At 41.5% G+C, this 10,386-nt stretch overlaps 1 protein-coding gene across 5 annotated transcripts; it reads left to right on the top strand.

Annotated features, from left to right (window-relative positions):
• Nucleotides 1–958: 958 nt before the first annotated feature.
• On the top strand, nucleotides 959–10,357 carry LOC105570238 (PI-PLC X domain-containing protein 1-like). Of its 5 annotated transcripts, none has more exons than XM_012027303.1 (7): nucleotides 959–1,166; nucleotides 5,310–5,597; nucleotides 6,550–6,804; nucleotides 7,987–8,195; nucleotides 8,516–8,720; nucleotides 9,247–9,517; nucleotides 9,881–10,357. In XM_012027303.1, the coding sequence occupies exons 2-7, from the start codon at nucleotides 5,501–5,503 to the stop codon at nucleotides 10,119–10,121; spliced, it is 1,278 nt and encodes a 425-aa protein (XP_011882693.1). In that variant the 5' UTR covers nucleotides 959–1,166; nucleotides 5,310–5,500; the 3' UTR covers nucleotides 10,122–10,357. The 5 variants fall into 5 exon arrangements, with proteins under 5 accessions (XP_011882693.1, XP_011882695.1, XP_011882692.1 ...); XM_012027305.1 differs by lacking the exon at nucleotides 959–1,166 and adding an exon at nucleotides 3,910–4,115 and having other exon boundaries at nucleotides 5,395–5,597; XM_012027302.1 differs by lacking the exon at nucleotides 959–1,166 and adding an exon at nucleotides 3,910–4,115.
• Nucleotides 10,358–10,386: the final 29 nt, after the last annotated feature.

Below are 10,386 nucleotides of genomic sequence, written 5' to 3'. Positions count from 1 at the left end.
GTATTGCCGCTAAGTATTACAACTAGTCACATAAGCCAAAAGTTTGTTACTCTCGCAGAAGTTTTCTTTTTTTCAGTTTTGTAAAATAAAGAAAGATGAGAAAAACCCGAAGAATGTCACGTGGCGTTTCCTTTAAGTCTTCTCGTCTCTTACGTTCCTCGACGGAACCGACAGCGTGAAATAGAATGTCGATGCTTATCGACGTGATACCGTATTTGTTCACGAAACGGAAGGAATCATTTTTAATTTCCGACCGCCGCATACTCGTCAATTAAAGTAATTTATCGGATCTAATTGTGTTGCCTGATCCTATCGTCCTCTTTGTTGCAACTCGAGTCGGTGCATGTTTGCCGCGGGTCAATAAGATTTTTTAAACCTTGTAACGACGTCAAAATGCCGGGACTCGATCATGAATCTTTTCCTCTAGCGTGAACTCGCGGAAAGTAAAAAAACCTCATTGGCGAATATTGAATTCAACGTCTGGAGGAAAGGATTTATGTCGAGCTCTTGATCGTCCCGTGTGATATCCGCGAGAAAAAGAAATTACGTAATGTTATATTATCAACGTCAGTGTTTTCTTGACCATATCTGGCATTTTTAATAATAACAGAAAATTTATTGCGAAAATATAATAAATTTTTCATATTAAAAATGCCAGAGATGATGAAGAAAACACTGACGTTGCTAATTATTGCTGGCGACATTGAAGAATATTGTTATTAGTTATTTATATTATATTCCTCGATACCGCCGACTGTGTGCTCTATTACGCTGTAAACATTTGTGGAATTTATATTTTTTTTCTATTGTTTCCCGATGGCACGGCTATTTCGCGGCATCCTGCAATACGGTTTTACCGTACGGTAATCACGCGACAATGATCGCGGTAGCGGAAATGAATAACGCTCTCTCTCTGCGCAGAGCGATTCTTTTACGTAAGCACAATACGAGCGGAGCAAACGCGGTATTGTACATCGTACGCCCCCGTTCCCGCTTTTATTTTCAACGTGCTCGCATCGGAGACTAACAGTCGCTGATAAAAGAGTCGGGATCATTTTCTATATATAGCTAATAAACGTGCGCGTGCGAAAATATTCCGTAACGAAGGTTATCTATGTTTCTCCAGCGTACACACTTCAGCGATCTTCAACGAAGCCGATCGGCAGGTACGTAACGCATGGTTTTTTTCCCTTTTCCAAGTTATATCAATCGTTATTTCCTAGTCGTGATTAATTTAGCTGCAAAAAGTTCTTCGCAAGCTTCGTTCGCATTATTTCTCGGCTTTATGATATTCGCGCACATTTTTATATATTAAGTACTACTTTGTGTTGGGTGACGCGTGCCTCCGTGTGAAAGCGGTCGAGTAGTAGTCGACGAGTCCCGGATTGAAACCCTCATCCCATGTGTGTCACGGTTTTATAAAAGGTTGATTGAAGAGTTGAAGGTTGCGAACGAAGGAGTACGAGGTAATAGGCCCACACTCGTTTGGGGAATTCATATTTCGTACAATTAATGCTGCTGTTTTATATTAAATACAAGCAGTAAGAAAATCTGCACATTTATCAGCTGTTAGCAAATGTCTGAAAATGCTTAGTTTTTTGTTCTCTTGAATTTGGATACTTTCGGAAATCAAGAGATAAAACGAACAAATAACGCATATTGTTATTTTAAAAGATTGAAAATTGCAGTGAGACGGAGAATTTATCCATTTACACGTTGCGTAATATTTACTTTTCGCTTTCACTTTCATCTTCCGCATTAATCTTTATTACGTCAGGGCACGTCTCTAATCTCTCCTTTGACTGTTGGATATATTTACGCAATTGACTCGTAAGATCATTTCCGTGACAGCCTCTCGATAATTTCTTGTACATTATGCTTTACGTATGCTCTCTAAAAGTCTAACAGTACCGCTGGAAACAGTAAATATTCACTGAGTCACAATTATAAGTAGAGCAGTGAATAATTCAATGCTGTATACTTATAATTTTTCCCAGTGATAATGCACTGATTGACTTTTAGAGAGTAGGTATCTATATGCAGGTTTGGGAAGTAACGAAGTTACAGTTACAGTTCCTTTTTTGGGGGGTAAATCTAACTCCGTTACTTTCTCTCCATCTGTAACTGTAACTTAACTCAGTGACATTTTTTCGATAACCAGTAACTAATTTAATAGTTACATTAAGAGTTGCTTTATATGTTTTTTAAACCTCCACAGATCGCATTAGGTCTTGCATTTGCGCATAAACGCCTTTATCGACGCTTTACAATTAAAATGCAGATTTGATATTTTTATTTTCATTGCAGGAAAGCAACTGCAAAGTAACGATTCGTTATTTTTTGAGTAACCGTAACGCAGCACTTTTCAGAATTGGTAACTTGTAACTGTAACTACTTACATTTTTAGCGAGGAAACTGTAACTGTAACTAGATACTTTTATAAAGTAACTTTCCCAACCCTGTCTATATGCAGAATAGCCTTTTAGCGATGGGTTTAGCGAACAATTTTCGCGACTGAAAAAGATGAGTTTTTCGCAAATTAAATTTCGGGAAGCCAGGCAGTTAAAAAAATTTACATTATTTGGCTAATAACTATGTTGTACGTCTATAAGTACGTATATAAAAATATCTATGTAAAAATATATAATTATAAAATAATTATAAATTTATGACGCAAAAAATAACCAATGATACTGTAAATAAATGACCTCGGTGCAGTTTCTGGTCTGTTATAAGGGATTTTTAATCTGCGACGTATAAAAATACGAAATAATTCTAAAAATATATGATGCAAGAAAAAGGCAATGATAAACAATGACGCCGACAGTCTCGTCTCAAGAAAAGATCAGCCAAAGAACCCGTAGAAGAGACGCAGTTTTAGGATATTGTGTGCCTTACGGATTAGTTCACGTTTGAGGATAATTCACGCGAGTACAGAAAACGTAAATACTCTTCTTGTATTCTCATTAGCACAAAATTTATGGGCAGAACACGTTCCAAGGTCTGTTTAACACTTTTTGTTTTAATGACTCTCGCATACCGGCGGCTCACTTGGTGGAAAAACACTTACGATATTGTGTGTACGTGTACAGCGAGCCGTTGTTACACCGTGGACTGATAACCCTCTGAATGGAACAGAACGGCAATCGTTACACGTTACCTACGTCTTGCAGAGAACACGTATTTAACAATCTTTACTCGCGGAATTAAATCACCTTCTTTTACACGCTCCGTTAGAGACACTTTTATTCGATAAGGTATTCACTTGAAAAGAGAGAGAGAGAGAAGGAGACGCGCGTTAAAGTCTCAGTTAAAAGATTTTGTTTCTAGTAGCATGACTCAGCTGTTCTCAGCGTGCTTTAATAATAGCAAGTGTAATATATGTTCGCTATAGAAAGTAGAACAATATAAGATTACAGCTCACGCAGCACTATGTCGCAAATGCATATAGACGGTAATTTATTTTCTCGCTCCCTCTCTTGGCCTTTTCTGTCCTCTCTTCTTGCTTCTCTCTTTCCACTCTACGGTCTCCTTTTTCACCCCCTCCTCCCCCTTCTTTCTTCCCATTCTTATTACTCTCTTTCGTCTCTTTTCGCGTGTCTTCCTTATGTTTCTTCTTCTCAGGAGAGTCGAGAGATCCTTTGACATCAGCGGCTACCCCTCGCCAGGGTCTCCTCCCCCCCCCCCTCCTTTTTTCCTTTTTTGCCTCGTTTGCGCGGCCTTTAATTATGCCACCGCTACAATATTCACCCCGCTTGTACATCATGCTGCCTGCTTCCGAGAAAGAAACATTTTTGCTGTGCCACGCAAAAGCCGGCGCGTGGTGGAGAGCTGCCACCGCCGCCACCAACACCGCCACCGCCGTCGCCGTCGCCGCCGCTGTCGCCGTCGCCACCGCCGCCGCCGTCGCCGCCGCTGAAGTTCGCGTGATACCGAATCGCGCCGCATAGTTTCACGCATCGACGCGGTAACGTTGCGAGTCGGCGGCTTTTTTTGCGCGTTCTCGGCCGCCGATTATCGCGGAAACGACTACGCGTCACTCCGATGCCGGGAGAACCGGAGGAACGGACGACCCGACCGGCGAAGTCAACCGACGTCTTCGCGATAAATTCGTGGTAAGAGATCTCTTCTTCTGGTTCCCCTTCCTTTCCACCCCCGGGCTCTCCTCCTCTCCCCCGACCCGGTCCTCTTGTCGCTCGACCCCGACCTGGCGTCGGCAGCACGCGAAAATATCACTGCGCTAATTTCCTGGGGAGGGGGCGAGAACTTCCTCCGCCGCCATTCAGAGATTCAGCGATCTCGATCGGCATCAATCGCGTGGCGCGGACAGATTCTCCGACTGAAGAATAACTAAAAGGGGGACGCAATTTTCGTTCCATCAACTCGCGCGAGGATGTTGAAAAAAATCCTCGGACAGAAGTCTCGAGAGAAATCCCATTTCGTTTGATTATTGTCAGATGGAGAGGCGCCGAAAAGAAACGCGATGGACGTTAAATAAAATTTACGGAGCGACGGGATCCGCCGCCGCCGCCGCCTCGCGAGCGAGACACGTGGAGTGACCTCGCGGTAAAGAAAAAAAACAAGCACGCGCGATCGTGCAGCAGAATGAGGGGATAAACGGTCGGCATTCATAATCAACGCGGATGGTTTTCCTTGGCAGTTATGTGTCTCACGATTCTGTCGTCATCGCGTACGCCACGTTCTTGAACTTGCACAACTTGACTTGGCCGCACGTACGATCAGTTACGATCTATCAACGGAGAGCGCGGTACCGGCGCGGCGCGGCGCGTCGAAATCAAACCGAACGCGAGGGAACCTCGAGGAGCTGCGACCCGCGCGATCGACTATTCCTCGATTATCGAGCATCGCGATTAACGAGCGAGTGTCAGTGAATACCATAGCTCTCACCCGACGATTGTTTTATATAACTCTCTTGCCAACTCGTGCCATGTCGCTGCCGAGGATGAGCCATCGCGATTTTACGCGATCTGGAGCAGCTTCCGTAATTTTTTAATTGCACAAGCGTGCTCGCCTCTTAAAGTCACATCCTGGAGATTTACGTAACAATAGGATTGACAGATCGTTGAATAAGAGCTTTTCTCAATTACAAAGTTAGGCGACTTATTTTCTGTCGGAAAAGGCGAACGAAAATTATATTTTTAATTTATGCGAGAATCGACCCGTTCGTTCTCTTTATCATCGTAAATAATAAGATGTATCGTTAACGTACGTGGTCTTTTTTACTTGAAACGATCGTCGTATATTTATAAATATTTCGTGAGACTTCCTGACGGTGATAATTTCTTAAGCCCGTGAAAGAGTTGCACAAGAAACCGGGTTGGACCGAAGGTGAAGACGTCTTTTGCAGCGGTTTGTAGCCAGTTGACTTCGCAGGAAGAATTAAAACGGTTGAGGGGACACCGAGAAGAATGTCAACTCCTCGAGGAGGCGAATAGATTTTGTTCGCTACGACCCTCCCGCGGTTAACTCGTGCACAAAGATGAAGCTACTTACAATTGTACCTGCCCTTCTCCCTTGGCTAACGATCGCCGACTGCGTGTCGACTGCGAGATTTTGTGGCCCGGACACGGGAGATGGTGAGTTTTAAGTTTTGCGGTGTAGCGATAAACTTTACAAACGTCGAACGGCAAACGTTTCAATCGATCGTCGTATTTTCGTGCCGCTTTGTCGAATATGAATATCAAGTTTGACATATTTTCCCTAGTAGCACAGCGCATTGGCTAAACATCGGCTAAACATTCATCCAATATTGGCCATGGGATAAATGTGAATATTGCACGATAATAATTATATAATATTGGATTTATATTGGAAGTGTATTGGCCAATATTTAAAAATGTAATAAGATATTGGTCCACATAGACATATTGGCTAAACAAGAGAAAGTCATCTTACAGTATTGGATCAATATTGGGAATACTAGATTTACATTATTTCTCAATATCGCGTCAATATATTGTGCTACTAGGGTCGTTTAATCCATTGCGTCCCAATGGTTCCGCTGTGAAACCACTACGAGTGTTCTTTGAATTTTTCGTCGCTATTTTGAACTTTGATTAAGATGCACAATACACAAAAAACAGATGAAAAATTGATTAAGATACAAATACAAAAGAAAACAAAAAATAAAGATAAAAAGATACAATGAACTTTGAAAAAGATACATAAAATACAAACAAAATAAAATTAATATCCGCGTTATTTTTCAAAACGTGGATGCATGGACTAATATTTCATTGATATTACTTGTTTTATTTAAAAAGAAATATAATTGACAATTATCTTTAAGTATTAGTGCATGTATAATAAATGTCTTTTTAAAACGTGTATTTTACTGTTGGGCCGCAAAGGATTAAGAAAACATGATTATTGTGACTTACGCAATCATGTCGCCGCGCGTCATCGTGTCGCAGTAATCGCTTTCGGATGTTAACGAGGATTATTGAAATTATTGCACCAGCCGTTATCGCATCTTTCGCCGTGCGCCAGAGAGCCTTGTTCGCCGAGACACCTGTTTCTCGTTTTCAGATTTCCAGCGCGCCCACGTCGGCCTGATTATCTCGCCCATAATGTCGAATCGAGTGATACGGGAGATCGAGATTTATTGGAATCACGCCAGGTATCGACCGGGCGATACGATCGCGCTTTACACGGGCGAGCCCACGAACGGCCTCGAGCCAATTTATACCCTGATACCAAACGCGCCGAGTGGTATCGAGAGGACCGGAGTGCAGGCCACGTTCGTTCCCACCTCGAATCTCATGTTCGTTCAGCAATGCCTACGTACGTACGCGACTTGTATATACATCGTAATTACACAATTCCAATATAGACCACTAATCAAGCATACGCCCTCAGAAAGGATTTCTGTTACCGAGACAAAAAATATTCTTGATGCATTTACATTTCTCACAACCTCATTTGGTAGAAAAATAAGACAACATCAAAATAAAATTAATAATTCTTAGTCTCCTCTATCGAATTAAAAAAGATTGACTTACTAGATCGAGACCAGAGTAACTTGTGTAAATATAAGTTTATATATTCTTGCGTTTAGAATTACTGGGTGTATGCATTGAGAAATAATAACATTTCTGGTAACGTTACAGTTACATTTGTGCAACAAACATTATCAGTTGCATTTTCGCAACCGACATTATCAGTTGTATTTTTCCACCCAACAGCATCAATTGAAAAAACTGTAATTGCGACAGTTATCTATTTTCAGTTTTTCTTGTTTGCAGCGAGAGCAGTAACACAGTTGCGCTGTTTTTTCAATAATGCAAGGAATATATCGCTGTTGTCTTTATACGTTTGAAACCTGTGTGGTTTTCATGTATTTGAGGCTCTAAAAGTCACGGCGAAATCATTTTTATGCTTTAGCGTTGGAGGATCGAATACTATCTTCTTTGAAAATCTAAACAAGTTGTATTCTAATTCAGATTATATGTAACTATTATAGATTTTCGTACGCTAAAACAGATTTGACGTATACGCTGGTGTATCAAATCAAGATTTGCAAGCACATAACATTTAAAATATAAAAAAGTGTAAATTTAAAAAGACTAAAATTTGCAAACTTTATATTTAGAGTATAAGAAAGACTCCTTTCTCAAATTCCTTTCGGTGTCTTGCAAATTAAAGATCTAGATTTTCACTGCTTTCATCGATATTCCAACAAAAATCTCTTAGAAATGTAATTTTTTAAATTATTTCATTATTAACTGGTTTCGAATGAACAAATTTTATCATAATAAAATTACAAAAACTCTTTCACGTATTCGTATTTACTGTAGCGCGCAGAAAATATTCTTTTCTCCATATGACTTTTGTACGAAAGCCAAATTGCTTATAATTTCTACGAAGAGCAGGTCAAAGGCTGCTATATAAGTGATCCACTTTTCCTTGCGACATTCTTTAATCGTGTACGTGATCCAATCTTAAAACGGAATTTCGCTTTAATAGAGTACCATGTCGCCTGGCTGAGAAACGGCACGGTAAGACTGACTAATTGTCTGCAAACGCAGCCTCGCTGGATGACGGAGAGGAGGGCCATCTTAGGGTCGCTGCCGTTGAGCAGAGTGTTCCTGCCCGGCACGCACGACTCTGCATCGTATGCGACACACGAGCGGGCAAATTCCGAGAATATCGTCGAGAGATACGTGATAACGCAGGTAAATTCCGAATTAACAGCAGAGAGTGGAATATTTGCGTGGATAAGCCAGATAATTTCTCGCAAAGTAATCTCGCTGCGACAACGCCGAGTCGAAAGTATTTTAATAAATGCGCGGCTACTAAAGAGATTTCCACGGTGCCCTTTCGATTAATTCAAGTAGATTTCCTTTCGATTCGCGTAAAACGCTTGTCCGGCTCGAGTATTCGACGGAAAAATGTTTGAGCGACGTTAAAGAGAGCCTATATACGCATTAAAGTCGGATAAGAATTAAATAAAGAATAACCGTTGCTGGTAATCGTTAGGATAATTAAACTGCAGGATGTGGACGTGCTCGCGCAACTGATCTACGGGGTCCGATATCTCGATATCCGAGTCGGACACTATCCCAACACAAACTCGGTATGGTGGGCGAATCACGGGGTAGTCAAGTCTGTTCCCATGCAGACCGTCGTAAACCAGGTGAAGGCCTTCCTCGACCACACGAACGAGATCGTGATATTCGACATCCAGGAGTTCCCAGTCGGTAATACAATTTAGCGTTGAGGCACTCGGCGGTTCTTGGCCAGGCAAAAATAGAGCCATACAACGTTTCTTATCGTGCTCTTTAAAATACATAAAAATACCGTTGCACTCGGATGCAGTTTGCGATATTCTCACGCTAAACAAAGTGTACCGATTCGAAAGATTATCAAGTTAATGTGGAACTCTATATAACGCAACAAAATACTGGCGAGAATTAGCGGATCAATTACAAGACCGTTCGTGACACGTGCAAAAGTTGCGTCACACTAATTGTAAGATGTCCTGCTTATCAGCTGACAATCCCAAAGACAATCTTTTTGTCGAATGCCTCGTATTGCTCGGGCAACGGATTAAGAATATTGTAGCAAGATATAAAATACGCAAACATCATCTCATAGCGCGATTTACCGCTTTTTTTTGTCAATAATGACAGTAACGCTAGCAAGATTATGCAACTCGTAGCTTAGGCCTTTTAAATAGTAGACTTTTGTCGTTGATGTGAAAATATGTGCCGATGGTGTTGCTAGGTTTTGGCAAGAATCTGGCGGTACATCACGACTTCGTCAGATTCCTCGAAGAACAATTCGCCAGGTACTACGTGCCGAAGAGCTATGGGTGGACCAGTACGCTGAATACGATCTGGTCGTCCGGGAAAAGACTTATCATCGGCTATGATGAGAGACGAGTTGTCAATCGCTACGAAAGCGTGTGGCCCTGCGTGACTCATCAGTGGGGAAACGTCAGGACTATCGAAGACTTGTTCGATCATCTGAATCGCATCGAGACGGAAAGTGTCGGGTATGCGCATCTCATACAAAGCTGACATCAAGCCACCCTTAGCTATTCAAGATCACTCTTTTCATTATATACCCACTCTTAGTTTTATAAGCACTTTCGCTAATCAAGAGAGACGATCGTGTCTCGCGTCAAGTGTACACGCGGCAAACTGACCGAGTATCTATACCCAGTCCGAGCCGCTCGTTAATTCGTACGATCTCAAAAATGGCTAGACCGATTAAGTTTATAACGGAGCCCCCAATTGATAGCAATGGGAGCGCTATTGTATTAAAAAAAGTATTTAGTTTTGCTTTCAGTGCAGCATGAACATAGCATATGATAGCTCGGACAATAATTATGCCAATCTGACGGTTCACGTTTCAGACACCCTAGATCGATACCAAGGTCGGCGATGGCGGAGTTGACGCCTAACACATGGGACGTAATCTTAAACCGGCTTGGAGGTATCCGCCAAATGGCGGAGAAAGTTAATATCAACGTTACGAATTGGTACAACAGCAAGTGGCAACGCACCGCCAATATCGTCGCCGTCGACTTCGTCCGATCGTCCGGCATCATCGAGGCCGCGATCGAGTGGAACGAGAGGCGAAATTCACATTGTTAAGACCTTCCATATTTCCTATTCGCACGAGAATTGAAGAAACGTACAAACCAAAGTCCGATAATGCACCATTAATTCAGTATGCCCGAACAGCAAAGCAATTTTTATACAAATAGTACTTAATAATTTATTACTTTGCTTCTATGATTTTACCAATAATTACGTGTTATACGAATAAATTTTATACAGAAAATGGCCCACGCAATTAGACAATGTCTAATAAAAATGTAAATATTTTATGGGGTGTTCATTTTTCATTTTTCCGTTA

The sequence above is a fragment of the Vollenhovia emeryi genome, unplaced genomic scaffold (genome assembly GCF_000949405.1).
Source record: "Vollenhovia emeryi isolate VEMERY1.0 unplaced genomic scaffold, V.emery_V1.0 DF939121.1, whole genome shotgun sequence".
NCBI lineage: Eukaryota > Metazoa > Arthropoda > Insecta > Hymenoptera > Formicidae > Vollenhovia > Vollenhovia emeryi.
The sequence above is the reverse complement of the archived record's forward strand: the minus strand, read 5'-3'. Positions and strand labels throughout refer to the sequence as shown.